This window comes from Phyllobates terribilis, unplaced genomic scaffold (genome assembly GCF_046119375.1).
Source record: "Phyllobates terribilis strain yellow unplaced genomic scaffold, ASM4611937v1 Scaffold_4__5_contigs__length_816908805, whole genome shotgun sequence".
Lineage (NCBI taxonomy): Eukaryota > Metazoa > Chordata > Amphibia > Anura > Dendrobatidae > Phyllobates > Phyllobates terribilis.
Window position 1 is genome coordinate 405,592,254 of NW_027362764.1, and position 26,869 is coordinate 405,619,122.

The 26,869-nt window shown below is 48.5% G+C and overlaps 1 protein-coding gene across 1 annotated transcript in view; it reads left to right on the forward strand.

Annotated features, from left to right (window-relative positions):
* LOC141265457 (dynein axonemal heavy chain 5-like) overlaps positions 1 to 26,869 on the forward strand; it is a 526,560-nt gene that overhangs the window by 191,925 nt on the left and 307,766 nt on the right. Inside the window, exon 34 of the mRNA XM_073678599.1 lies at positions 14,796 to 14,924. Coding sequence (XP_073534700.1) covers positions 14,796 to 14,924 — 129 coding nt within the window. The remainder of the gene's footprint in view (positions 1 to 14,795; positions 14,925 to 26,869) is intronic.

Sequence of the window (26,869 nt, forward strand, 5' to 3'; positions counted from 1 at the left end):
ACTTCCACTGTCCACCGGAAAAACTGGTCTCCTCTGGGTAGCTAGGATGCTACCTCCCATCCAGCCACCCTTAGCAACAGACGAAACGGGTGGAGTACCAGGAACAGCACACAAGGAAGTCTCTCTCCACATATTTTCTGGTGGCACCCCAGAGGGTACAGGAGACAACTGGAAGTCCTCCACCGGGTTGGAGGGGGACAGAGACTTGGGGGTATTCTCTGCTTCGAGGTACATCTTGTCAAGCTCACAGGAAGAAATAGATGGGTTATCAGGTACATAATGAGGAAAAGTCACTGTCTCTTTGTTATCTGGTGGTACCCCGGAGGATTCAGGAAACAACTGGAGGTCCTCCGCCAGGTCAGAAGAGTGCAGAGGCTCAGAGAAAACATCTGCTTCAGAGTACACTAGGTCGGACTGACTGGACGAAGCAGGCGAGGTATCAGGTACAGAGTATAGGAGAGTCTCTGTCCTTTCGCTACCAGGTAGCACCCCGAAGGGTTCAGGAGACAACTGGAGGTCCTCCGCCTGGTCGGAGGGGTGTAGAGACTCGGGGGTAACTACCACTTTGGGGTACCCATTGTCAGGCTCACAGGACGAAGCGGACAAAGTATCGAGTACCGGGTGTAGAGAAGTCTCTCTCCATTTGTCATCGAGTGGTATCCCGGAGGATTCAGGAGGCAACAGGGGGTCCTCCGCCAGGTAGTAGAGGTGCACAGACTCTGAGGTAACCACAGCTTTGGAGCATCCTTGGACATGCACACCGGTTAAAGTGGGTGAAGCATCTGATGCCGGGTGCAGGAAGTTCTCCTGTGTAAAGTCTGGATGGGCAGAAGTCTCTTCGGGCAGGAGAACTGGTGCACTACCCACGCACATTACCCGTTGGGGCTTCTCCGGGATACAGGGAGATGAAGCTTCAGTAGGGACTTCAAGGTTGGGGTCAGGAGGTCTCAGGGAGGACAGACCCTGGCGTGACGGCTGGCCTCTACGTCTAGCACGTCTGGACTGCCTCTTGAGGTTGGGAGAAGTATTCCGGAAAGCGTAGTCACCCTGTGAGGATTCTGGGTGGGCAGTAGTCTCATTGGGCTGGAGGACTATTGCGCTACCCACACACATTACCCATTGGGGCTGCTCCGGGATATTGGGAAGTGAAGCTTCAGCAGGAGCCTCCGGGTTAGGATCCTCAAAGACCATACGAAAGGCCACCAGGAAGGCCTGCAGGTCAAGGACGACAGGATCCCATGCTTCCCATAGGGGGGTGACCCATTTCAAGGCATCACCCGCTAGGTAGTCAATCATAAAAGCCACTTTAGCCCAATCGGAAGGAAAATAGAGAGGGTAGGCCTTAAAGTGTAGCATGCATTGCTCCACAAATGCACGACACTGTCTTGGATCCCCATAGTAACGTGGCGGATCCGCAGGAACGAGAGCAGATAGATCCATCTGGACGGGTGCGTAATTCGCCTGGAACTCAGCTAAAGGGAAAAAAAAATTTATTTATTTATTTTAATGCATGTATTCGCTGGAAAACTTCTCAGAGAGCGAAGGCCGTGGGGCTCAACGGGAACCATGGCCTGAGCATGCTGTAATGCACACGCCCGGGCTGAGCGGCGTGTGCGTGTGATTGTAGTGATTCCACTGGACCGTGCCGGAGAGTGAATGCCTGGAGGGGCGTAACTAGGTATTCACCCGATCCGACCAGGGACGTACGACGGCATACGACGCCAGTGCTCCAAGGAGGAACCGAGCAGAGGGACCAGGTGCTACTCCAGGACAGACCCCGGACACGGCTGTTGACCCACACAGGGGAATACAGGAACAGACTGGTAGACTGGCACACAGACTGGTGGGTAAAGGCAGGCACGACTGGTATGCAGGCAGGCGGGTATGCAGGCAGGGGGGTACAGGCAAGCACAGCTAGAGTGCAGACAGGGAGGCACTAGCAGGTAGGAACACAGGCGGGATAGGACCCAGTACACACTGGGACTCAGGAACAGAACCACAGATGTGGCGGACAAACACAGCAGAGTGAGGCCGCCCAGAGAGGTGAGCGAGAACAGGGCAGGACAAAGCCGCCTGGAGCGGTGAGCAAGAGTAGAGCAGGACAAGGCCGCCAGGAGCGGTGAGCAAAGGGTCAGAGCTGAGCGAGACTGCCGGAGCAGTGAGCAAGAGTAAAGCAGGACGAGACCGCCTGGAGCGGTGAGCAAGAGTGGAGCAAGACTGCCGGAGCAGTGAGCAAAAGGATAAGAGCAGAGCGAGACTGCCGGAGCAGTGAGCAAAAGGATAAGAGCGGAGCAAGGCTGCCGGAGCAGCGAGCAAAGGAGTCAGAGCAGGCTAGAACCGCCGGAGCGGTGCGCAAAGGAGTCAGAGCAGGCAAGGCTGAGCAGGGGGGACAGGGCTCTGTTCACACGGAACAGACAGGAAGGGAAAGGCAGAGCCAGATACCCACAGGGTACTTGCAGTGAAGTAGCGAGTGGACCACAAACTCACAAACGGGAGTACAGAGACAACAAGCAGGAGTTAGGTACGAGTTCAGACTCTGCAGAAAAAGGAAGGGAACGGACATAGAGGCAAAACAGGTAAAGGATAGGAGAGAGTTCAGACTGGAACTGAGTGTACGGAGGAGACCGACACTGCAGCGGAATACAGGAGCGGGTCTGGGAATACGGCCCCCAGAGAGGCAGGATGAACAGGCAAGGAGCGTGTTCAAACAGGACAGACAAGATACAGGAACGGATCTAGGTAATCAGCCCCTAGAAGGCGGAAGGAACAGGCTAGGAGCGTGTTCAGACAGGCCTGGAAATACAGCCTCCAGGATAGGCAGACAAGAGAACACAGACAGGACTCAGCTCAGACACGGGAACTGATACCACAAGGCAGGAGACATAGACAGGACTCAGTTCAGACACGGGAACTGATACCGCAAGGCAGGAGACATAGACAGGACTCAGTTCAGACACGGGAACTGATACCACAAGGCAGGAGACATAGACAGGACTCAGTTCAGACACGGGAACTGATACCGCAAGGCAGGAGACATAGACAGGACTCAGTTCAGACACAGGAACTGATACCACAAAGCAGGAGACAAAGAACGGGACCTGGCACCTTCAGAGTGAAAGCACACACTGAATGAAACACTATGCTCAGGCAGGGATAGATGGGAGCAGCTGAGCTATATACCAGGTGACAGACAGCAATAGGCTGAGGACGCACAAGGGGTGTGACCCACAGCAGGTACAAAAAGCAGGAAGTGATCGGGCGCCGCCCTTAAGCAGCAGAAACAGACACAAACAGGCAGCATGGAGGGAAGCCAGAGAGACATTCTGGACTGGAGATAAAGTGCGCGCTCTTGCACAGTGGGAGATGGACCACCATGCAAGGACGCCGCCAGGTATGTTACAGTACCCCCCCCCTTACGCCCCCTCTTCTTCAGGCCTGCCAGAATCTTCCGCAGGGAATTCGAGGGCCAATTCTTCACTTCGAAGAGATCACTTCCACTGTCCACCGGAAAAACTGGTCTCCTCTGGGTAGCTAGGATGCTACCTCCCATCCAGCCACCCTTAGCAACAGACGAAACGGGTGGAGTACCAGGAACAGCACACAAGGAAGTCTCTCTCCACATATTTTCTGGTGGCACCCCAGAGGGTACAGGAGACAACTGGAAGTCCTCCACCGGGTTGGAGGGGGACAGAGACTTGGGGGTATTCTCTGCTTCGAGGTACATCTTGTCAAGCTCACAGGAAGAAATAGATGGGTTATCAGGTACATAATGAGGAAAAGTCACTGTCTCTTTGTTATCTGGTGGTACCCCGGAGGATTCAGGAAACAACTGGAGGTCCTCCGCCAGGTCAGAAGAGTGCAGAGGCTCAGAGAAAACATCTGCTTCAGAGTACACTAGGTCGGACTGACTGGACGAAGCAGGCGAGGTATCAGGTACAGAGTATAGGAGAGTCTCTGTCCTTTCGCTACCAGGTAGCACCCCGAAGGGTTCAGGAGACAACTGGAGGTCCTCCGCCTGGTCGGAGGGGTGTAGAGACTCGGGGGTAACTACCACTTTGGGGTACCCATTGTCAGGCTCACAGGACGAAGCGGACAAAGTATCGAGTACCGGGTGTAGAGAAGTCTCTCTCCATTTGTCATCGAGTGGTATCCCGGAGGATTCAGGAGGCAACAGGGGGTCCTCCGCCAGGTAGTAGAGGTGCACAGACTCTGAGGTAACCACAGCTTTGGAGCATCCTTGGACATGCACACCGGTTAAAGTGGGTGAAGCATCTGATGCCGGGTGCAGGAAGTTCTCCTGTGTAAAGTCTGGATGGGCAGAGGTCTCTTCGGGCAGGAGAACTGGTGCACTACCCACGCACATTACCCGTTGGGGCTTCTCCGGGATACAGGGAGATGAAGCTTCAGTAGGGACTTCAAGGTTGGGGTCAGGAGGTCTCAGGGAGGACAGACCCTGGCGTGACGGCTGGCCTCTACGTCTAGCACGTCTGGACTGCCTCTTGAGGTTGGGAGAAGTATTCCGGAAAGCGTAGTCACCCTGTGAGGATTCTGGGTGGGCAGTAGTCTCATTGGGCTGGAGGACTATTGCGCTACCCACACACATTACCCATTGGGGCTGCTCCGGGATATTGGGAAGTGAAGCTTCAGCAGGAGCCTCCGGGTTAGGATCCTCAAAGACCATACGAAAGGCCACCAGGAAGGCCTGCAGGTCAAGGACGACAGGATCCCATGCTTCCCATAGGGGGGTGACCCATTTCAAGGCATCACCCGCTAGGTAGTCAATCATAAAAGCCACTTTAGCCCAATCGGAAGGAAAATAGAGAGGGTAGGCCTTAAAGTGTAGCATGCATTGCTCCACAAATGCACGACACTGTCTTGGATCCCCATAGTAACGTGGCGGATCCGCAGGAACGAGAGCAGATAGATCCATCTGGACGGGTGCGTAATTCGCCTGGAACTCAGCTAAAGGGAAAAAAAAATTTATTTATTTATTTTAATGCATGTATTCGCTGGAAAACTTCTCAGAGAGCGAAGGCCGTGGGGCTCAACGGGAACCATGGCCTGAGCATGCTGTAATGCACACGCCCGGGCTGAGCGGCGTGTGCGTGTGATTGTAGTGATTCCACTGGACCGTGCCGGAGAGTGAATGCCTGGAGGGGCGTAACTAGGTATTCACCCGATCCGACCAGGGACGCACGACGGCATACGACGCCAGTGCTCCAAGGAGGAACCGAGCAGAGGGACCAGGTGCTACTCCAGGACAGACCCCGAACACGGCTGTTGACCCACACAGGGGAATACAGGAACAGACTGGTAGACTGGCACACAGACTGGTGGGTAAAGGCAGGCACGACTGGTATGCAGGCAGGCGGGTATGCAGGCAGGGGGGTACAGGCAAGCACAGCTAGAGTGCAGACAGGGAGGCACTAGCAGGTAGGAACACAGGCGGGATAGGACCCAGTACACACTGGGACTCAGGAACAGAACCACAGATGTGGCGGACAAACACAGCAGAGTGAGGCCGCCCAGAGAGGTGAGCGAGAACAGGGCAGGACAAAGCCGCCTGGAGCGGTGAGCAAGAGTAGAGCAGGACAAGGCCGCCAGGAGCGGTGAGCAAAGGGTCAGAGCTGAGCGAGACTGCCGGAGCAGTGAGCAAGAGTAAAGCAGGACGAGACCGCCTGGAGCGGTGAACAAGAGTGGAGCAAGACTGCCGGAGCAGTGAGCAAAAGGATAAGAGCAGAGCGAGACTGCCGGAGCAGTGAGCAAAAGGATAAGAGCGGAGCAAGGCTGCCGGAGCAGCGAGCAAAGGAGTCAGAGCAGGCTAGAACTGCCGGAGCGGTGCGCAAAGGAGTCAGAGCAGGCAAGGCTGAGCAGGGGGGACAGGGCTCTGTTCACACGGAACAGACAGGAAGGGAAAGGCAGAGCCAGATACCCACAGGGTACTTGCAGTGAAGTAGCGAGTGGACCACAAACTCACAAACGGGAGTACAGAGACAACAAGCAGGAGTTAGGTACGAGTTCAGACTCTGCAGAAAAAGGAAGGGAACGGACATAGAGGCAAAACAGGTAAAGGATAGGAGAGAGTTCAGACTGGAACTGAGTGTACGGAGGAGACCGACACTGCAGCGGAATACAGGAGCGGGTCTGGGAATACGGCCCCCAGAGAGGCAGGATGAACAGGCAAGGAGCGTGTTCAAACAGGACAGACAAGATACAGGAACGGATCTAGGTAATCAGCCCCTAGAAGGCGGAAGGAACAGGCTAGGAGCGTGTTCAGACAGGCCTGGAAATACAGCCTCCAGGATAGGCAGACAAGAGAACACAGACAGGACTCAGTTCAGACACGGGAACTGATACCACAAGGCAGGAGACAGACAGGACTCAGCTCAGACACGGGAACTGATACCACAAGGCAGGAGACATAGACAGGACTCAGTTCAGACACGGGAACTGATACCGCAAGGCAGGAGACATAGACAGGACTCAGTTCAGACACGGGAACTGATACCACAAGGCAGGAGACATAGACAGGACTCAGTTCAGACACGGGAACTGATACCGCAAGGCAGGAGACATAGACAGGACTCAGTTCAGACACAGGAACTGATACCACAAAGCAGGAGACAAAGAACGGGACCTGGCACCTTCAGAGTGAAAGCACACACTGAATGAAACACTATGCTCAGGCAGGGATAGATGGGAGCAGCTGAGCTATATACCAGGTGACAGACAGCAATAGGCTGAGGACGCACAAGGGGTGTGACCCACAGCAGGTACAAAAAGCAGGAAGTGATCGGGCGCCGCCCTTAAGCAGCAGAAACAGACACAAACAGGCAGCATGGAGGGAAGCCAGAGAGACATTCTGGACTGGAGATAAAGTGCGCGCTCTTGCACAGTGGGAGATGGACCACCATGCAAGGACGCCGCCAGGTATGTTACATCTATGTTCACAGATGGAAAAATGAAGCATATCAAGAAAAGAACACTGTCCCTACTGTGAAACATGGTGGAGGCTCTGTTATGTTCTGGGGCTGCTTTGCTGCACCTGGCACAGGGTGTCTTGAATCTGTGCAGGGTACAATGAAATCTCAAGACTATCAAGGGATTCTAGAGAGAAATGTGCTGCCCAGTGTCAGAAAGCTTGGTCTCAGTCGCAGGTCTAGCAACAGGATAATGACCCAAAACACACAGCTAAAAACACCCAAGAATGGCTAAGAGGAAAACATTGGACTATTCTGAAGTGGCTTCTATGAGCCCTGACCTAAATCCTATGGAGCATCTTTGGAAAGAGCTGAAACATTCTGGAAAAGGCAACCTTCAAACACGAGACAACTGGAGCAGTTTGCTCATGAGGAGTCGGCCAAAATACCTGTCGAGAGGCGCAGAAGTCTCATTGACAGTTACAGGAATCGTTTGATTGCAGTGATTGCCTCAAAAGGTTCAACAAAATATTAAGTTAAGAAGAAGAACCATCATTTCTGTCCAGGCCGATTTCATGAGGTTAATTTTTTTTTAAATTCTGTGGAAGCAGAAAATCAATGTCTGACCTTCATCTCTTCATTTTCAAAAATTTGTAATTTATCAGATTGAAGTTATTTCTGTGACCATTGTGGGTTTTTCTTTCATTAAACGAGGAGTACCAACAATTTTGACCACGTGTGTAGTGTAAGTGTACGTGTAATACACTGACTCACCAGTGATGTCTCTAGGTGAAGTCCTTCATCTTCGCTTTTCTTCTTCATCTGGCACAGACAGCCATCACTTCTTCCAGCCAGGAATCATCTCTGCAGAAAATAACACACAGTTATTAATAACTGATCTCTTCTAGAGAATATTCCCACTTCCCCCCCCGACCTCTACACTACACCAGTTGAAGAAAAAAAGCAACATAGTGCCGTCCTGCACAGTAACAGGACCTCTCTTTTGTCCCATCCCATGGAAAACAATTTCCTAAAAAGTAAATTATATTACAGAAGTAATAATGTAATAATAATTGGAATCTAAAGTAATAATGTTCCCCACTGGTCACCATAAACTAATAAAGTATGTTCCTCAATCTGGCTCCCAAACAGTAATTAAGTCCCTTGTCTAGCCAGGCACCCCCATATGTCCCTTCTGGCCACCATTTGTCTAGTGTGACCCCTCCATATATTTATCCTAGCACATGTGTATCGAGCCTGCCCCCTCCCATATACCCATCCTAGCCCCCCCATGTGCCAGTCTGCCCCCCCACATATCCATCCTTGCCTCCATGTTTCCAGCCTGCGCCCCCATATGTCCCCCCCATATATCCTCCATGTGTCCAGCCTGCCCTCTACATATTCATCCTGGCCTCCATGTGTCCAGCCTCTCCCCTCATATATCCATACTGCCCTTACCCCCTGCATATATCCATCCTGACACCCCCCATATATCCAGCGTGCCCCTCCATATATTTATGCTAGCCCATGTGTATCGAGCCCGCCCCCCCCCACATATTCATCCTAGCCCCCCCCATATATCCATCCTGGCCTCCATGTGTTCAGCCTGCCCCCCCCCATATATCCATCCTGGCCTCCATAAGTCCAGCTTGCCCCCCCCATATATCCATCCTGGCCTCCATATATCCATCTTGCCCCCCCATATATCCATCCTGCCCCCCATATATCCATCCTGGCCTCCATGTGTCCAGCCTGCCCCCCATATACCCATCCTGCCCACCCCCCATTGCCTGGGTCCACCTTGGTTCCCCCTTGTGTGTCCTGCCAGGGCTCCCCCTTGTGTGTCCAGCCAGGGCTCCCCCTTGTGTGTCCAGCCAGGGCTCCCCCTTGTGTGTCCAGCCAGGGCTCCCCCTTGTGTGTCCAGCCAGGGCTCCCCTCCCTTGAGTGTCCAGCCAGGGCTCCCCTCCCTTGCGTGTCCAGCCAAGGCTCCCCCCCTTGCGTGTCCAGCCAGGGCCCCCCCCTTGCGTGTCCAGCCAGGGCCCCCCCCCTTGCATCCAGCCAGGGCCCCCCCTCGTGTGTCCGTCCAGCTGGGCCCCCCCTCGTGTGTCCGTCCAGCTGGGCCCCCCTCGTGTGTCCGTCCAGCTGGGCCCCCCCTCGTGTGTCCGTCCAGCTGGGCCCCCCTCGTGTGTCCGTCCAGCTGGGCCCCCCCTCGTGTGTCCGTCCAGCTGGGCCCCCCCTCGTGTGTCCGTCCAGCTGGGCCCCCCCTCGTGTGTCCGTCCAGCTGGGCCCCCCCTCGTGTGTCCGTCCAGCTGGGCCCCCCCTCGTGTGTCTGTCCAGCTGGGCCCCCCCTCGTGTGTCTGTCCAGCTGGGCCCCCCTCGTGTGTCTGTCCAGCTGGGCCCCCCCTCGTGTGTCTGTCCAGCTGGGCCCCCCCTCGTGTGTCTGTCCAGCTGGGCCCCCCCCTTGTGTGTCTGTCCAGCTGGGCCCCCCCCTTGTGTGTCTGTCCAGCTTGGCCCCCCCTTGTGTGTCTGTCCAGCTGGGCCCACCCTTGTGTGTCCTGCTGGCCCCCGCCTTGTGTGTCCAGACCATTACACATACACACACACACCTCTTACCTTCCTGCGATCCCGTGCGGTGTCCTCCTTCTCCTGAGTTGCGCGCCTCCTTCACAGCAGGCGCATGACGATGACGTCATACGCCGGCCGGCGAAGGGAGACACGCAGCTTCGGCTGCTTCACTGGGACGTGCGCCGCGGTGGTTCAGGTAATGAACGCTGCGTGCGCGCGTCCCTGCATACACTGTGCCTGCGCTTTTAAAGGGCCCGTGCCCCTTAAAACCGCAGGTTTTTTTTTTGTTCTCTTCTCCCCCCTCTACTCTGCAGCAGGGGCGGGGCCCACCGGGAAATTTCCCGGTATCCCGCCAGCCCAGACCGACCCTGTCTCCCCACCTCCTCCATCATCATTGCCATATCTCCCACACCTCCTCCATCATTGCCATATCTCCCCCCATCTTCTCCATCATTGCCATATCCCCCACCTTCTCCATCATTGCCATATCCCCCCACCTTCTCCATCATTGCCATATCCCCCCACCTACTCCATCATCATTGCCATATCTGCCCCCCAACTCCTCCATCATCATTGCCATGCTTCCTCCACCTCCTCCATCACCATTGCCATGCCATATCTCCCCCCCACCTCCTCCATCACCATTGCCTTGCTATATCTCTCCCCACCTCCTCCATCACCATTGTCATGCCATATCCCCCCCACATCCTCCATCACCATTGCCATATCTCCCCACCTCCTCCATCATCATTGTCATATTTACCCCACCTCCTCCATCATTGCCATATCTCACCCCACCTTCTCCATCATTGCCATATCCCCCCTCCTTCTCCATCATTGCCATATCCCCCCACCTTCTCCATCATTGCCATATCCCCCCCACCTTCTTCATCATTGTCATATCCCCCCACCTTCTCCATCATTGCCATATCCCCCCACCTTCCCCATCATTGCCATATCTCCCCCCACCTTCCCCATCATTGCCATATCCCCCCACCTTCTCCATCATTGCAATATCTCCCCCCACCTCTTCCATCATTGCCATATCTCCTGCCACCTCCTCCATCATCATTGCCTTATCTCCCCCACCTTCTCCATCACCATTGCCATGCCATATCTCCCCCACCTACTTCATCACCATTGCCATGCCATATCTCCCCCCACCTCCTCCATCACCATTGCCTTGCCGTATCTCCCCCCACCTCCTCCATCACCATTGTCATGCCATATCTCCCCCCCCACATCCATCACCATTGCCATGCCATATCTCCCTCCACCTCCTCCATCACCATTGCCATATCTCTCCACCTGCTCCATCATTGCCATATCTCCCCCCACCTCCTCCATCACCATGCCATGCATATCTCCCCCACCTTCTCCATCACCATTGCCATGTCATATGTCCCCCCACCTCCTCCATCACCATTGCCATATCTCCCTACCTCCTCCATCATTGTTCTCCCCCACCTCCTCCATCATTCTCATATCTCCTCCACCTCCTCCTTCATCATTGCCATATCTCCCCCATCATCATTGCCATATCTTCCCGACCTCCTCCATCATCATTGCCATATCCCCCCACCTCCTCCATCATCATTGCCATATCTCCCCCACCTTCTCCATCACCATTGCCATGCCATATCTCCCCCACCTACTTCATCACCATTGCCATGCCATATCTCCCCCCACCTCCTCCATCACCATTGCCTTGCCGTATCTCCCCCCACCTCCTCCATCACCATTGTCATGCCATATCTCCCCCCCCACATCCATCACCATTGCCATGCCATATCTCCCTCTACCTCCTCCATCACCATTGCCATATCTCTCCACCTCCTCCATCATTGCCATATCTCCCCCCACCTCCTCCATCACCATGCCATGCATATCTCCCCCACCTTCTCCATCACCATTGCCATGCCATATGTCCCCCCACCTCCTCCATCACCATTGCCATATCTCCCTACCTCCTCCATCATTGTTCTCCCCCACCTCCTCCATCATTCTCATATCTCCTCCACCTCCTCCTTCATCATTGCCATATCTCCCCCATCATCATTGCCTTATCTTCCCGACAGCCTCCATCATCATTGCCATATCCCCCCACCTACTCCATCATCATTGCCATATCTGCCCCCCAACTCCTCCATCATCATTGCCATGCTTCCTCCACCTCATCCATCACCATTGCCATGCCATATCTCCCCCCCACCTCCTCCATCACCATTGCCTTGCTATATCTCTCCCCACCTCCTCCATCACCATTGTCATGCCGAATCCCCCCCCACATCCTCCATCACCATTGCCATGCCATATCTCCCCCCACCTCCTCCATCATCATTGCCATGCCATATGTCCCCCCACCTCCTCCATCACTATTGCCATATCTCCCCACCTCCTCCATCATCATTGCCATATTTCCCCCACCTCCTCCATCATTGCCATATCTCAACCCACCTTCTCCATCATTGCCATATCCCCCCACCTTCTCCATCATTGCCATATCCCCCCCACCTTCTTCATCATTGTCATATCCCCCCACCTTCCCCATCATTGCCATATCCCCCCACCTCCTCCATCATTGCCATATCTCCTGCCACCTCCTCCATCATCATTGCCATATCTCCCCCACCTTCTCCATCACCATTGCCATGCCATATCTCCCCCACCTACTTCATCACCATTGCCATGCCATATCTCCCCCCACCTCCTCCATCACCATTGCCTTGCCTTATCTCCCCCCACCTCCTCCATCACCATTGTCATGCCATATCTCCCCCCCACATCCATCACCATTGCCATGCCATATCTCCCTCCACCTCTTCCGTCACCATTGCCATATCTCTCCACCTCCTCCATCATTGCCATATCTCCCCCCACCTCCTCCATCACCATGCCATGCATATCTCCCCCACCTTCTCCATCACCATTGCCATGCCATATGTCCCCCCACCTCCTCCAACACAATTTCCATATCTCCCCACCTCCTCCATCATCATTGCTATATCTCCCCCACCTCCTCCATCATTGCCATATCTCCCCCCATCTTCTCCATCATTGCCATATCCCCCCACCTTCTCCATCATTGCCATATCCCCCCACCTTCTCCATCATTGCCATATCCCCCCACCTACTCCATCATCATTGCCATATCTGCCCCCCAACTCCTCCATCATCATTGCCATGCTTCCTCCACCTCCTCCATCACCATTGCCATGCCATATCTCCCCCCTACCTCCTCCATCACCATTGCCTTGCTATATCTCTCCCCACCTCCTCCATCACCATTGTCATGCCATATCCCCCCCACATCCTCCATCACCATTGCCATGCCATATCTCCCCCCACCTCCTCCATCACCATTGACATGCCATATGTCCCCCACCTCCTCCATCACCATTGCCATATCTCCACACCTCCTCCATCATCATTGCCATATTTCCCCCACCTCCTCCATCATTGCCATATCTCACCCCACCTTCTCCATCATTGCCATATCCCCCCTCCTTCTCCATCATTGCCATATCCCCCACCTTCTCCATCATTGCCATATCCCCCCCACCTTCTTCATCATTGTCCTATCCCCCCACCTTCTCCATCATTGCCATATCCCCCACCTTCCCCATCATTGCCATATCTCCCCCCACCTTCCCCATCATTGCCATATCCCCCCACCTTCTCCATCATTGCAATATCTCCCCCCACCTCCTCCATCATTGCCATATCTCCTGCCACCTCCTCCATCATCATTGCCATATCTCCCCCACCTTCTCCATCACCATTGCCATGCCATATCTCCCCCACCTACTTCATCACCATTGCCATGCCATATCTCCCCCCACCTCCTCCATCACCATTGCCATGCCTCCCCCACCTCCTCCATCATTGCCATATCTCCCCCCATCTTCTCCATCATTGCCATAACCCCCACCTTCTTCATCATTGCCATATCCCCCCACCTTCTCCATCATTGCCATATCCCCCCCACCTTCTCCATCATTGCCATATCACCCCACCTTCTTCATCATTGTCATATCGCCCACCTTCTCCATCATTGCCATATCTCCCCCCACCTTCTCCATCATTGCCATATCCCCCACCTTCTCCATCATTGCAATATCTCCCCCCACCTCCTCCATCATTGCCATATCTCCTGCCACCTCCTCCATCATCATTGCCATGCCATATCTCCCCCCACCTCCTCCATCACCATTGCCATGCCATATCTCCCCCCACCTCCTCCATCACCATTGCCTTGCCAGATCTCCCCCCTACATCCATCACCATTGCCATGCATATCTCCCTCCTCCTCCTCCATCATCATTGCCATATCTCCCCACCTCCTCCATCATTGCCATATCTCCCCCCACCTCCTCCATCACCATGCCATGCATATCTCCCCCACCTTCTCCATCACCATTGCCATATCTCCCCACACCTCCTCCATCACCATTGCCATATCCCCCACATCCTCCATCACCATGCCATACATATATCCCCCACCTCCTCCATCACCATTCCCATATCTCCTTCCACCTCCTCCATCACTGTTGCTCTCCCTCATCTCCCCCCACCTCCTCCATCACCACTGCCATACATATCTCCCCCCACCTCTTCCATCACCATTCCCATATCTCCCTCCACCTCCTCCATCACTGTTGCTCTCCCTCATCTCCCCCCACCTCCTCCATCACCACTGTATTAGTTAAAAAAAACCAAAACAACACTTACCCTCTCTAGTCGTTCCCCCGCAGCATCATCCTTGGCTTCCTGCCCGGCATCTTTCTCCCTGACACAGGCCTGCCCTGCGTGGTGACGTCATCAAGCAGTGCGAGCCTGTGTCAGGGTGAAAACGGCGGGCAGGATGCACAGGACGGATCCCTCCACTCCGCTGCCATTTTCAACCCGTCAGCAGCGGAGCGGGAGGGATCGCATCGCTACCTGCCCACCGCACACTATGAGGGCAATCTGGCCATGGGCCCCCCGTAGCCTGGGGGTCCACGAAGCAGGCCAGATTGCCCTCATCAGCCGCACTGCAAGGGCCCCCTCTCCACCTTCGGGCCCCAGTGCAGGTGCACCTGGGGCCATGTTAACCAGCAGGCCCCGTGCGTCCTACTCAGGGGCCCGCCAAAGATCCGGGCCCACTGGAGAATTCTCCGGTGTCCCGATGCCCCAGTCCGACTCTGCATGGGTTTTACAACAGAATGGCAAACTAGCACAATGACATAGTAAACCAAATATCTCCAATGTGTGTCATTCTGTATAATTCTTTACTGTATTTATGTAATTTACTGCTGTTTTTTTCTCCAGGCAATGATGAAGAGACACTGGGACAGAATTTCACAACTTACTGGCCACACTTTTGATGTTGAGTCAGAAAGCTTTTCCTTAAAGAACATAATGGAAGCATCCTTGCTAAATTACAAAGAGGATATCGAGGTTAGTGCCAAGATTACACTTTACCAGCATAAGTAAATAGTTTACCAATAAACTTTCGTTCAATTTTTATGTTTCCACTTTTAATTTTCTTACAAAGTACCACTGCTTACAGAATTTTGTTGCTATAAGGCTACATTGCAGCAACACTATTTTCGGTTCTAGTGCGGTCTGTAAAAAAAAAAAAATTACATCACATGGACAGCACTCAAGCCAATATTATTAAATTAGGTGTTTTTTTCACACGGACTGAATTTCTCTGTTAAAAAAAATCGCAGCATGCACTAGTCTCTTCTGTATTTCAGTAGAGACTCGCCCATTTAAAACTATGGGTGCGCAAAAAAAAAAAATCAGATCCCACACAGATTAATTGTGTAGCATCCAATTTTTACAGATACATTACAATTCTAAAAACAGGAAACTGTATTTGGTCCTGTACATTTTTCTAAATTGCTGAAGTATAGAAATGGATGTCATACTAATGACAATACAGATGAAAAATCATCCATTTTTTTTTCTGAATGATAATCGTTCGATTTTATTATAAGCTACTATTATTATTAACTCCTTAGTAAGCCCTCAGGGGCCTTCAATATCTATAGCATAGTTTCTAGAAACGTGATATGATTAGACATTCCCAAATCATTTATGTGGCAGCAGGTATGCCAATTATTTTTCCAGTCTTTATATGTCGATAACTTCAGCAAATTATTGCATCAGTCTCCAATCCGTGAATAATTCATTGAGATAACCTCTGGTTCATCATAATTTTTCAACGCTATAGCATAAATATAAACTTTGCTTGCCAGTCATTTAGTTCCCAAAGAACATTGGTTCTGATTTTCTCAGTTAAAGGAACACTTGTCATTAGTAATTGCAAAAATTAAATGTTTTACCATTATGTCTACCCAGTATCGTAGCTTGTTATATAAGATTACACTCATTAGTAGCATTACTTCATTGCTTCTGAAAGACTTGCCTCTAAGTATCCAACTTGGTGAGATTTAATGATAACTTCTCACATGACATAACCAGCACTTCTGTCATTTTGAAGCAGTGGTACAGTATGTACAGAATAAATTCTATTATGAGACACTGACCTGCTTCTAAAAATAAAGGAGTGCGCCTGTTAGCTGCAACCCCTGACAGATCTGTCCACTAATGACTTAAGTCCAATAAAGACACAAAAGCATAATATGATTTCCTAAATGATAAGCGAGCCATTACAGAACACTTGGCTATTTCAGAAGAATTGCCAACCCGGAGCTTTTTACCCTTACTTACTAGATATTTGCTGTACACCAATTAGCCTGAAAGGTGGCAATAAGAACATTGATTATCTCATTACAATGGCACCTATTGAGGGCTGAAATCTCCCGACCTTACACCTCTCATACACAGTCGTCTCTGTACTCATCATGCATTATTTCCTGCCCATGTAACATTCAGCCTTTGTTATCAGATGACCTATTGCATAACCCACACTCTCATGGCTGAATTCTCCCTCCAATCGGTCAGTATACAGTGTGCGTGCTTCAGATCCACTGTTCAGCACATGGGCACTAGAAATGCCATAGATCCCTTTAAATGATCTGCTACTACGGTAACTTCTGGAAGCCAAGAACCACAGAACACCTTCAGAGGCTTTGTTGGGTCCATGCTTTGGCAGGTTAGGGCTGCTTTGGTTGTATGAGTGAGACCTACACAGCGTAGATGATTTTAATGTTATGGCTAAGTTGTGTGTGTGTGATGCATAACAAAACAGCAGCTTCTAGAGTGATCCTGAGCAACCTTGGCCAATATTCTTGGGTCATCAAGAGTTTGGTCAAATAAGTTAAAGAGAACCTGCCACCAGAAATAACGTTATTAGCCTGCACATATGCGATTAATCTGCAGGTTAACAGTGTTATTATGCTGCCCGGCGCCTGCACTCGGCGGAATGCAGTGGGGAGAAAATTAACTTTATTCTCCCGCCAGCATTCGGTTTCAGTCATGGGGGCAGCGCTGGTTCAGACACCACTCTGAGTATACAGAGTGGCGGCTGTAATCGCGCCCCCGGACCTGACTGACACTCCATCTGCATTACGGCCGGCTGTCAGTTAGGGCCGGGGACGAGGTTACAGCAGCCGGTGCCTGAACCAGCGCCGCTCCCACCCCCACGATTTAACCCGAATGCTGGCGGGGAGAATAGAGTTCATTTTCTTCCCTCTGCATTCGGCTGCGTGCAGGCTCCAGGCAGCATAATAACACTATTAACATGCAGATTAACTCCATATCTGCAGGTTAATAGCTTTATTTCTGGTGATATGTTCCTTTTAAGAAGAGTGATAATAGCTATTTTTTGTAACCTTTATCTCCTTTGAGCAAAGCAAAATCATTGAATGTTTCTAGAGATAAAATGTAGTAAGGATTCAGAAAAGGCAGAGGAACAAGAGCTATTATTGCTAACAATAGATGGATAATGGAAAAGGCCAAAGAATACAACAAGGAGATCTCTTTTTGCTTCATTGGCTATAACAAAGCCTTTGACTGTATTGATCACCAGAAACTTTGAAATACCATGAAGGATATGGGTGTGCCGAACCATCTGATCAGCCTCATTAGGAACCTTTACATCGACCAAGAAGCAACAGTCCGAACAGAACAAGTCAACATGACATGGTTCAAAGTAAAGCGAGGCGTCAGACAAGGCTGCATCCTGTCACCATTTCTCTTCAATTTATATGCAGAACCTATTTTCAGGAAGGCTGGACTTGCTGAGAAAGAAGGAATCAAAATTGCTGGTAGAATCATCATCAATCTTAAATGTACGGACTAAACAACATTGATAGCAATAAACATAGATGGAATAAAGGACTTATTATGTAGTGTCAAGATAGAAAGCTCGAATATGCGACTGCTGCTCAACACAAAGAAGACAAAAATATTGACTACTGCTAGGTGCAACTAGAAGGTGACGAACTTGAAATTGTAAAAAGCCTCAACCTATTCGGATCGATGATAACTGAAGATGCAGCGACGGCACCAAAAGTCAATAAGAAAATAGGTATGAGCAAATCAACAATGAAGTCACTGGACAAAGTCTTCAAATCGAGGAACATTTTTCTGGCGACAATGACACGGCTTGTACATAGTTTGGTCTTTTCTGTTGTAACATATGGATGCGAAAGCTGGATGATAAAGAAACAAGACGGAAGAAGAATCAACGCCTTTGAAATGTGATGGTGGAGAAGGATGTTATCAATACCATGGATGGCAAGACAAACAAAAAAATCAATTTTGGAACAAATCAACGCGTCACTCAAAGCAAGGATCACCAAGCTACAACTTGACTACTTTGAATACAGGAGAATGTAGTGATTGGTACAGGACGCAAAACAACGCTTAAAAATTAACTTTTAATAGATAACTTTAAAAACTTAAAGAAGTTGTCCACAACTTTTTATTATCCCTCCAATGTATTCGGTCGATGTCCCTAAGTGTTTTTCTAATTACCTCCTGCTGTCCTGTTTGCCTGTGAGTGGCGCTACCGTGGGCCGCTTACAGGCATCACGTGACCCCCGGTGATGTCACGTCAAGTGAGGCGTGACATCAGTGATGCGGTACCCGCGGTGGATGCTGGGCTGTGGGCGAGGTTACCCCGCTCGTCACACCCAGCATCCACTTCCCAATGTATGAGGAGAGGGAAAGCGCGGCGTGGATGCTGGGTGTGATGCGCGGTGTAACCCCGCCCACAGCCCAGCATCCACCGTGGAACGTTGAAGTAAGTCACCCCCGGCTGCAGCCGGAACTTGTCGTGACATCAGCGGATGTCAGAGCCGGCTGCAGCTGGGGGTCACGTGATGCCTATGAGCGGCCAAGGATAGCGCTGCTCACAGGCAATAAGGACAACAGAAGGTAATTACAAAAACCCTTATGGGCCCTGGGGGAATACATTGGGGGGATAATCAAAAGTAGTGGACAACTGCATTTGGGCAAACTACTGAGTTTTTGGTGTGGCCCTTTCCACTAATCTAAGTTGGTCCTGAGTCGGACAAATAGTAGATGCTTTACCTGCATCTATTTATTCATGTTTCTCCCCCTCTGTGGGCTACATGATAGCATTATACACTAAGGAATAAGAGGAGAAAAAAACACTATACCATAAAATAGGATTAAGGTGAATAATTTCTGCCAAAAAGAGGAATCAAATAGGCACCTTCCTTTTGTCTGGTCTCTGTACATGGAGACACTGTCTCATTACGTGTGTGAGCACTATGTTTTGCATTTTAGGATTCATTAAGTTTTTAAAGGTATCTATTAAAAGTTAGTTTTTAAGCGTATTTTTGCGTCCTGTACCAATCGCTACATTCTCCTATAGTTAATCTTGGTAACGACTATACCCCCGCTAAAGCTACTACTTTGGACACATCACACGAAAAGAAAAATGGCTGGAGAAGGACCTCATGATCAGAAAAACAATACGAACAAGGCAAAGAGGAAGGCCAGCAACCCGATGGCTTGATGCAATCAAGATAATGGCAGAGACGACCCTGGTGGACCTATCTAGGCTTCCTCAAGATCAGTCCTCCTACAGAGAGTTCATCCATCAAATCTCCGTGGCTCGAGATCGAGCCAAAGGCCGCTAAATAAATAAATAGTTGTAAGCATAGTTGGCATCAAAGAGGACCTTTCACCAATTTTTTTTATGTTGAACTGTTGTAATAGTGGCTGCAAAAGCAGAATAAAATATATGTATATTTTTTTCTTTATTTTGTCTCTGTGTTGTGGAGATTTTACCATACAAATATATGTGCCCTAATGAGTTAACTTTCGTTAAGTCCAAGTTGGTGTTATTAGATATTTTGCACTGGGGATTTGTACTTCTGCCTCCTTTGTGACACTGAACAATCAAAAGCAAGCACGAACATAGAAGTGCTGTTGGACCTGTGAGGATGTCATCAGCATTACATGACCTGAATTCACAGGTCCTCCAAGCTGAAGTGTGCAGTCTAAATAAGCAGCCTGAAGCTATAGTAAACAGGAACACGCCTCCACCTAAGACTTGTGTACCTATTACCCTTACTGAGACCACCTCTCATCAATAACAAAGGGCCAAGCGATAAAAACTGAATATTGGTAGCAACTGTGGAGAGTCTGAACGTCAGATATGTGCCTGCCCAAAACAGCTGCTGACAGAAATATGCCAATGCCTATGTGGCTCCAAGGATGCCCGCCTAGGCGCACAGTTATTTTCCTACGATGCTGCAAAATGATTCCTCATTGCTTGTTTATCTTATCTATGAAAATCTGTGTGGCTTAAGGTCCTTGTTGATTATGGTTCCACAGAAAATTTTGTAGATGCCAAAGTAGCTAAAGATCTCGGTTTACCATTCCTGACATTTTTTTTTCTATGAAACTCAATCCTAGTTATAATACACCTCTCACCCGGATGTCAGGTGAGGGATATCACTAAGGAGGTGTCCCTGCTTGTTGGTACTTTACATTTAGACATTTAGTATTTTTTTTGTATTTGAAAACTTGTCCACAACCCTGGTCTTGGGTATTCCTTTGTTGCATAAACTTAACCTGGTTTTTGACTGGCACCAAAGGGATATTGTACACTGAGCCCTGAGTGACAGAATAAATGTATGTCTTTATCAGTGAATTTGTCGAAAGTCATATCCAGTGGTGTAACTAGAGTCCGAAGCAAAATTTGGACCTGGGCCCCCACGCATGTTGGTCAGATGTATGGACCCTTGTAGAGTTCTAAAGCCTACAGGGACATACGAGTTGCACCTCCTACCCCATTATGTAGTAATGTCCCGCATCTTGGGCCCATCATAGTCTATATGTCCCAAACCTGGTATATATGACTTTCATCTTGGCCCCATCCTGGTATATATACAGTAATGTGAAAAAGTGTTTGCCCCCTTCCTGATTTCCTATTATTTTTCATGTTTGTCACATTTAAATGTTTCAGAGCACAAAACAAATGTAAATATTAGACAAAGATAACACAAGTAAACACACAATGCCGTTTTTAAATGAAGGTCTTTATTATTAAGGGAAAAAGAAATCCACACCTACAGGGCCCTGAGTGAAAAAGTGATTGCAACAACTGCAATCAAGTGTTTGCAATAACTGGAAATGAGTCTTTTACAATGCTCAGCAGGAATTTTGGCCCACTCATCTTTTACAAAATTGTTGTAATTTAGCCATATTGGTGGGTTTCCGAGCATAAACTGCCTTTTTAAGGTCATGCCACAGAATCTCAATTGGATTAACCCCTTTACAACCCAAGGTGGTTTGCACGTTAATGACCAGGCCAATTTTTACAATTCTGACCACTGTCACTTTATGAGGTAATTACTCTCAAACGCTTCAACGGACCCCCCTGATTATGAGATTGTTTTTTCGTGACATATTGTACTTCATGATTGTGGTAAAATTTCTTCGATATCACTTGTGTTTATTTGTGAAAAAAATGGAAATTTGGCAAAAATTTTGAAAATTTTGCAATTTTCTAAATTTTAATTTTTATGCCCTTAAATCAGAGAGATATGTCATACAAAAGAGTTAATAAATAACATTTCCCACATGTCTACTTTACATCAGCACAATTTTGGAACCAAAATTTTTTTTTATTAGGGAGCTATAAGGGTTAAAAGTTGACCAGCGATTTCTAATTTTTCCAACAAAATTTACAAAACCATTTTTTTAGGGACCACATCACATTTGAAGTCACTTTGAGGGGTCTTTATGACAGAAAATACCCAAAAGTGACACGATTCTAAAAACTGCACCCCTCACGGTGCTCAAAACCACATTCAAGAACTTTATTAACCCTTCAGGTGCTTCACAGGAATTTTTGTAATGTGGAAGAAGAAAATGAACTTTTAACTTTTTTCACAAAAATGTTACTTTAGACCCAATTTTTTTTTATTTTCGCAGGGGTAACAGGAAAAAATGGACCCCAAAATTTGTTGTGCAATTTCCCCTGGGCACGCATATGCCCCATATGTGGGGAAAAAACACTGTTTTGGTGCACGGCGGGGTTCGGAAGGGAAGGAGCGCCATTTGACTTTTTGAATGTAAAATTTGCTTGAATAATTAACGGACGCCATTTTGCATTTGGGGAGCCCCTGATGTGCCTAAACAGTGGAAACCACCCACAAATTACACCATTTTGGAAACTAGACCCCTCAGGGAACTTATCTAGATGTGTGGTGAGCACCTTGAACCCCCAGATGCTTCACAGAAGTTTATAACATTGAGCCGTAAAAATAAAATTTTCACATTTTTCCCACAAAAATGTTTTTCAGCCCCCAATTTTGCATTTTCATAAGGGTAACAGGAGAAATTGCACCATGCAGTTTGTTGTGCAATTTCTCCTGAGTAAGCAGATACCCCCCCATATGTGGGGGAAAACCACTGTTTGGGCGCACGGCAGGGTTCGGAAGGGAAGGAGTGCCATTTGACTTTTTGATTGTAAAATTTGCTTGAATAATGAGCGAACGCCATGTTGCGTTTGGAGAGCCCCTGATGTGCCTAAACAGTAGAAACCACCCACAAATGACACCATTTTGGAAACTAGACCCCTCAGGGAACTTATGTAGATGTGTGGTGAGCACCTTCAAACCCCAGGTGCTTCACAGAAGTTTATAACATTGAGCAGTAAAACTAAAATTTTCACATTTTTCCCACAAAAATATTTTCAGCCCCCAATTTTGCATTTTCATAAGGGTAACAGGAGAAATTGCACCATGCAATTTGTTGTGCAATTTATCCTAGTAAGCAGATACCCCATATGTGGGGGAAAACCACTGCTTGGGCATACGGCAGGGTTCGGAAGGGAAGGAGCACCATTTGACTTTTTGAATGTAAAATTTGCTTGAATAATTAGCGGATGTGCCCGTGATGTGCCTAAACAGTGGAAACCCCCCACAACTGACACCATTTTGGAAAGTAGACCCCTCAAGTAACTTATCTAGATGTGTGGTGAGCACCCTGAACCCCCAAGTCCTTTACAGAAGTCTATAACATGGAGCCGTAAAAATAAAAAAAAATCAAACTTTTTCCACAAAAATTATGTTTTAGCCCCAATTTTTTTATTTTCACAAGGGTAAGAGGAGAAAATGGACGACCAAAAACATTTGTGGAATTTCTCCTGAGTATGCCGATACTCCATATGTGGGGAAAATACAGTGTTTGGGCGCACGGCAGAGTTCAGAAGGGAAGGAGTACTGTGTGACTTTTTGAACGCAAAATCGGCTGGAATGGAGAGCGGACGCCATGTCGCATTTGGAGAGTCCCTGATGTGCCTAAATAGTGGAAACCCCCCACAAGTGACCTCATTTTGGAAACTACACCCCTCAAGGATTTTATCAAGGGGTATAGTGAACAATTTGAACCCAGAGGTACGACACAGAATTTGTTAATATTAGGTCATCATATTGAATAAGTTGTCATTAGTCTTGACCGCAAGTTCTCGCTACATGAGTTTGCATCAGGTACTCAGGTATGCACCATGTATCACGGGTGCTCGAGTGACATGCTCGAGTCCCCGCCCGCATGTTTCACGGTTATTAGACACCCCCAAAAAAACATGCGGGGATCTCTCGTGCATGGCAGGCAATCCCCGTGAGGTTTTTTTGGCCGTGAAGCATATGCGGTGGAGACTCGAGCATGTCACTCGAGCACCCACGATACTCAATGCATACCCGAGCACCCGATGCAAACTCAAGTAGCGAGCACTTGCGCTCAACACTAGTTGCCATATCGTCATCTTTTATTTTTAGTTTTGAAAAAAATCCCAACCCTAACCCTAGTCCAACCCTAACCCCAACCCCAACCCTAACCCCAACCCTAGCCTCAACCCCTACCCTAACCCCAACCCTAACCCTAGCACAACCCTAACCCTTGCCCAACCCTAACTCTAGCTCAACCCTAACCCTAGCCCAACCCTAACCGCAACCCTAACCCTAGCACAACCCTAACCCTAGCACAACCCAACCCTCAACCCCAACCCTAACCCTAGCACAACCTTAACCCGAGAGTTTATTTTTTACGCCGTTCCTCGTGTGGTATAAGTGATTAAACGACTTTATTCTTTGGGTCGGTGCGACTACAGAGATACCAGAATCATATCGGGTTTTTATGATTGACAGCTGTCACACACTAAAAGACGTATTTTTTTGTAAAATCTAGTTTTTGCATCACCATATTTTGAGAGCTATAATTTTTCCATATTTTGGCCGACAGAGTCATGTGATGGCTTGTTTTTTGCGGGATAAGTTGATGTTTTTATTGGTGCCATTTTCAGGCACGTGAAATTTTTTGACCGCTTTCTATTCTGATTTTTAGGAGGCAGAATAAACAAAAAACAATAATTCAGGAATTGTTTTTTTTTTTTCATTTTTTTATTCTACTCCGCGTGTGGTAAAATTAATAAGGTAGCTTTATTCTTCTGGTCAGTACGTTTACAGCGGTACCACATTTATATAGTTTTTCTATGTTTTGGCACTTTTACATAATAAAAGCAATTTTATAGAAAAAATTATTTTTTTGCATCGCTTTATTCTGAGAGCTATAACTTTTTATTTTTCAGCTGATGCAGCTGTATGGCAGCTTGGTTTTTGCGGGACGAGATGATGTTTTCAGCTGTACCATTTTTATTTATATTCGTCTTTTTGATCGCGTGTTATTCCATTTTTTGTTTGGCGGTATGATGATAAAGCATTGTTTTTTGCTTCGTTTTTTATTTTTATTTTTTACCGTGTTCACTGAAGGGGTTAATTAGTGGAACAATTTTAGAGGTCAGGTCATTCCGGATGCAGCGATACCAAATATGTTTACTTTTATTGTTTTTTTTTTTCATAATAATATTTATTGATGGGTACATTATATTTTTATTTTTGGTGTATTATTATTAGTATTTTTTAATATTTTTACAAATTTTTTTTTTTTCACTTTCTGACAGTTTTTTTACTTTTAGACTTTGTCCCACTATGGGACTTTCACTTTTTTTATTCTGATCGCCTGCATAGCACAGGAATGGAGCACCTGATACATGTGCTATGCAGGCTGTCAGCGCTGCACAGGGAGAAGATAGTTTGGTCATGCACTGCACATGACCAAAAAATCTTCCAGGTGTCTGGTGACCCGGATTTTGTCATGACGACATCGGGTCATCATGGAAACATCTGGGAAGCCGCGGTAGACAGCGCTGGAGGCCGGAAGAGGAGGTGAGTATTGCGATCACCTCCCCTTAGCCACCGCAATGCTGCGATCGACTTCGATCGCAGCATTGCGGTGGTTAATGTGCCGGTAGCGGTGCTGGACCGCTCCCTGCACATAGTACTGGGTGTCAGCTGACACCCGGCGGCGATCGCGCCCGCACAGCCTGTGTGCGCGCGTGATCGCAATGACGTATTAATACGGGTCAGGCTCTTAAAGCCCAGGGCACAGACGTGTATTAATACATCTTGGGCTTTAAAGGGGTTAAAGTCAGAACTTTGACTAGGCCACTCCAAAGTCTTAATTTTTTTTTCTTAAGCCATTCAGAGGTGGACTTGCTGGTGTGTTTTGGATCATTATCCTGTTGCATAACCCAAGTGCACTTCAGCTTGAAGTCACGAACAGATGGCCGTACATTCTTTTTTAGGATTTTTTGGTAGACAGCAGAATTCATGGTTCCATTTACCACAGCAAGTCTTCCAGGTCCTGAAGCAGCAAAAGAGGCCCAGACCAGCACACTACCACCATATTTTACTGTTGGTAGGATGTTCCTTTTCTGAAATTCTGTGTTACTTCTATGCCAGATATAATGGGACATACATCTTCCAAAAAGTTAAACTTTTGTCTCGTCAGTTCACAGAGTATTCTCCCAAAAGTCTTGGCCATCATCAAGATGTTTTCTGGCAAAACTGAGACGAGCCTTTATGCTCTTTTTGCTCAGCAGTGGTTTTCATCTTGGAACTCTGTCATGCATGCCATTTTTGCCCAGTCTCTTTCTTATGGTAGAGTCATAAACCCTGACCTTCACTGAGGCAAGTGAGGCTGCAGTTCTTTGCATGTTGTTGTTGGGTCTTTTGTGACCTCTTGGATGAGTCATCGCTGTGCTCTTGGGGTAATTTTGGTCGGCTGGCCACTCCTGGGAAGGTTCACCACTGGTCCATGTTTTCACCATGTGAAATGTCACAGTACAGGAATAATAAACAGATGTCTGTAGAGAGATAATAAAAATAGTGATGTCACAGTAAGAAATGATGAACACCGTAATGGGATAATGAACACAGGAATGTAACAGTACACAGATGATAAATACAATAAACACAGTGATGTCACAGTACAAGGATAATAAAAACAATGATGTCACAGTATACGAATAATGAACACAGTGAAGGCACAGTACAGTCCTAATATATGCAGTGATGTCAAAGTACAGAGATGTGAAATACAATGATGTTACAGTATAGAGATAATAAGCACACTGATACCACCAGGCATTAAAAACTACCAAGCCTCTCACCTGTCACTGCTCCCACGACAAGTGTCATACCCCTCTTCCTCCGAGCGCAGGCTATGCAATGCAGTGATGTCATTGCATGACCTGAGTTGGGACACTGACATCCTCTGCAGCTGCCTGCCTTTGATAGGGGTTTAGGGCAGGAGGTCAGTGGCTCAATGCTCCTCAATAGTTTTCAATTGGATGAAAGATGCACATCCAGTTGAAAATAGCGCTGGCCCTGGTGAGCCTCCCTCCTTTACGGGCCTGGTGGCACCTCATGTGACAGCGATCTTTACTCCCCTCACTGTCAATAGGTACCAGTGGATATCATAACATGCAAACAAGCTTGAAAAAGATAAAATGATCAGTCTTTGAATCTGGGGACCCACAAATTTGTGTAGGTTTGGAGAAGCAGTCTGATCTGCAGGTGGCATTTCCTCTTCAATATCAATGAGTT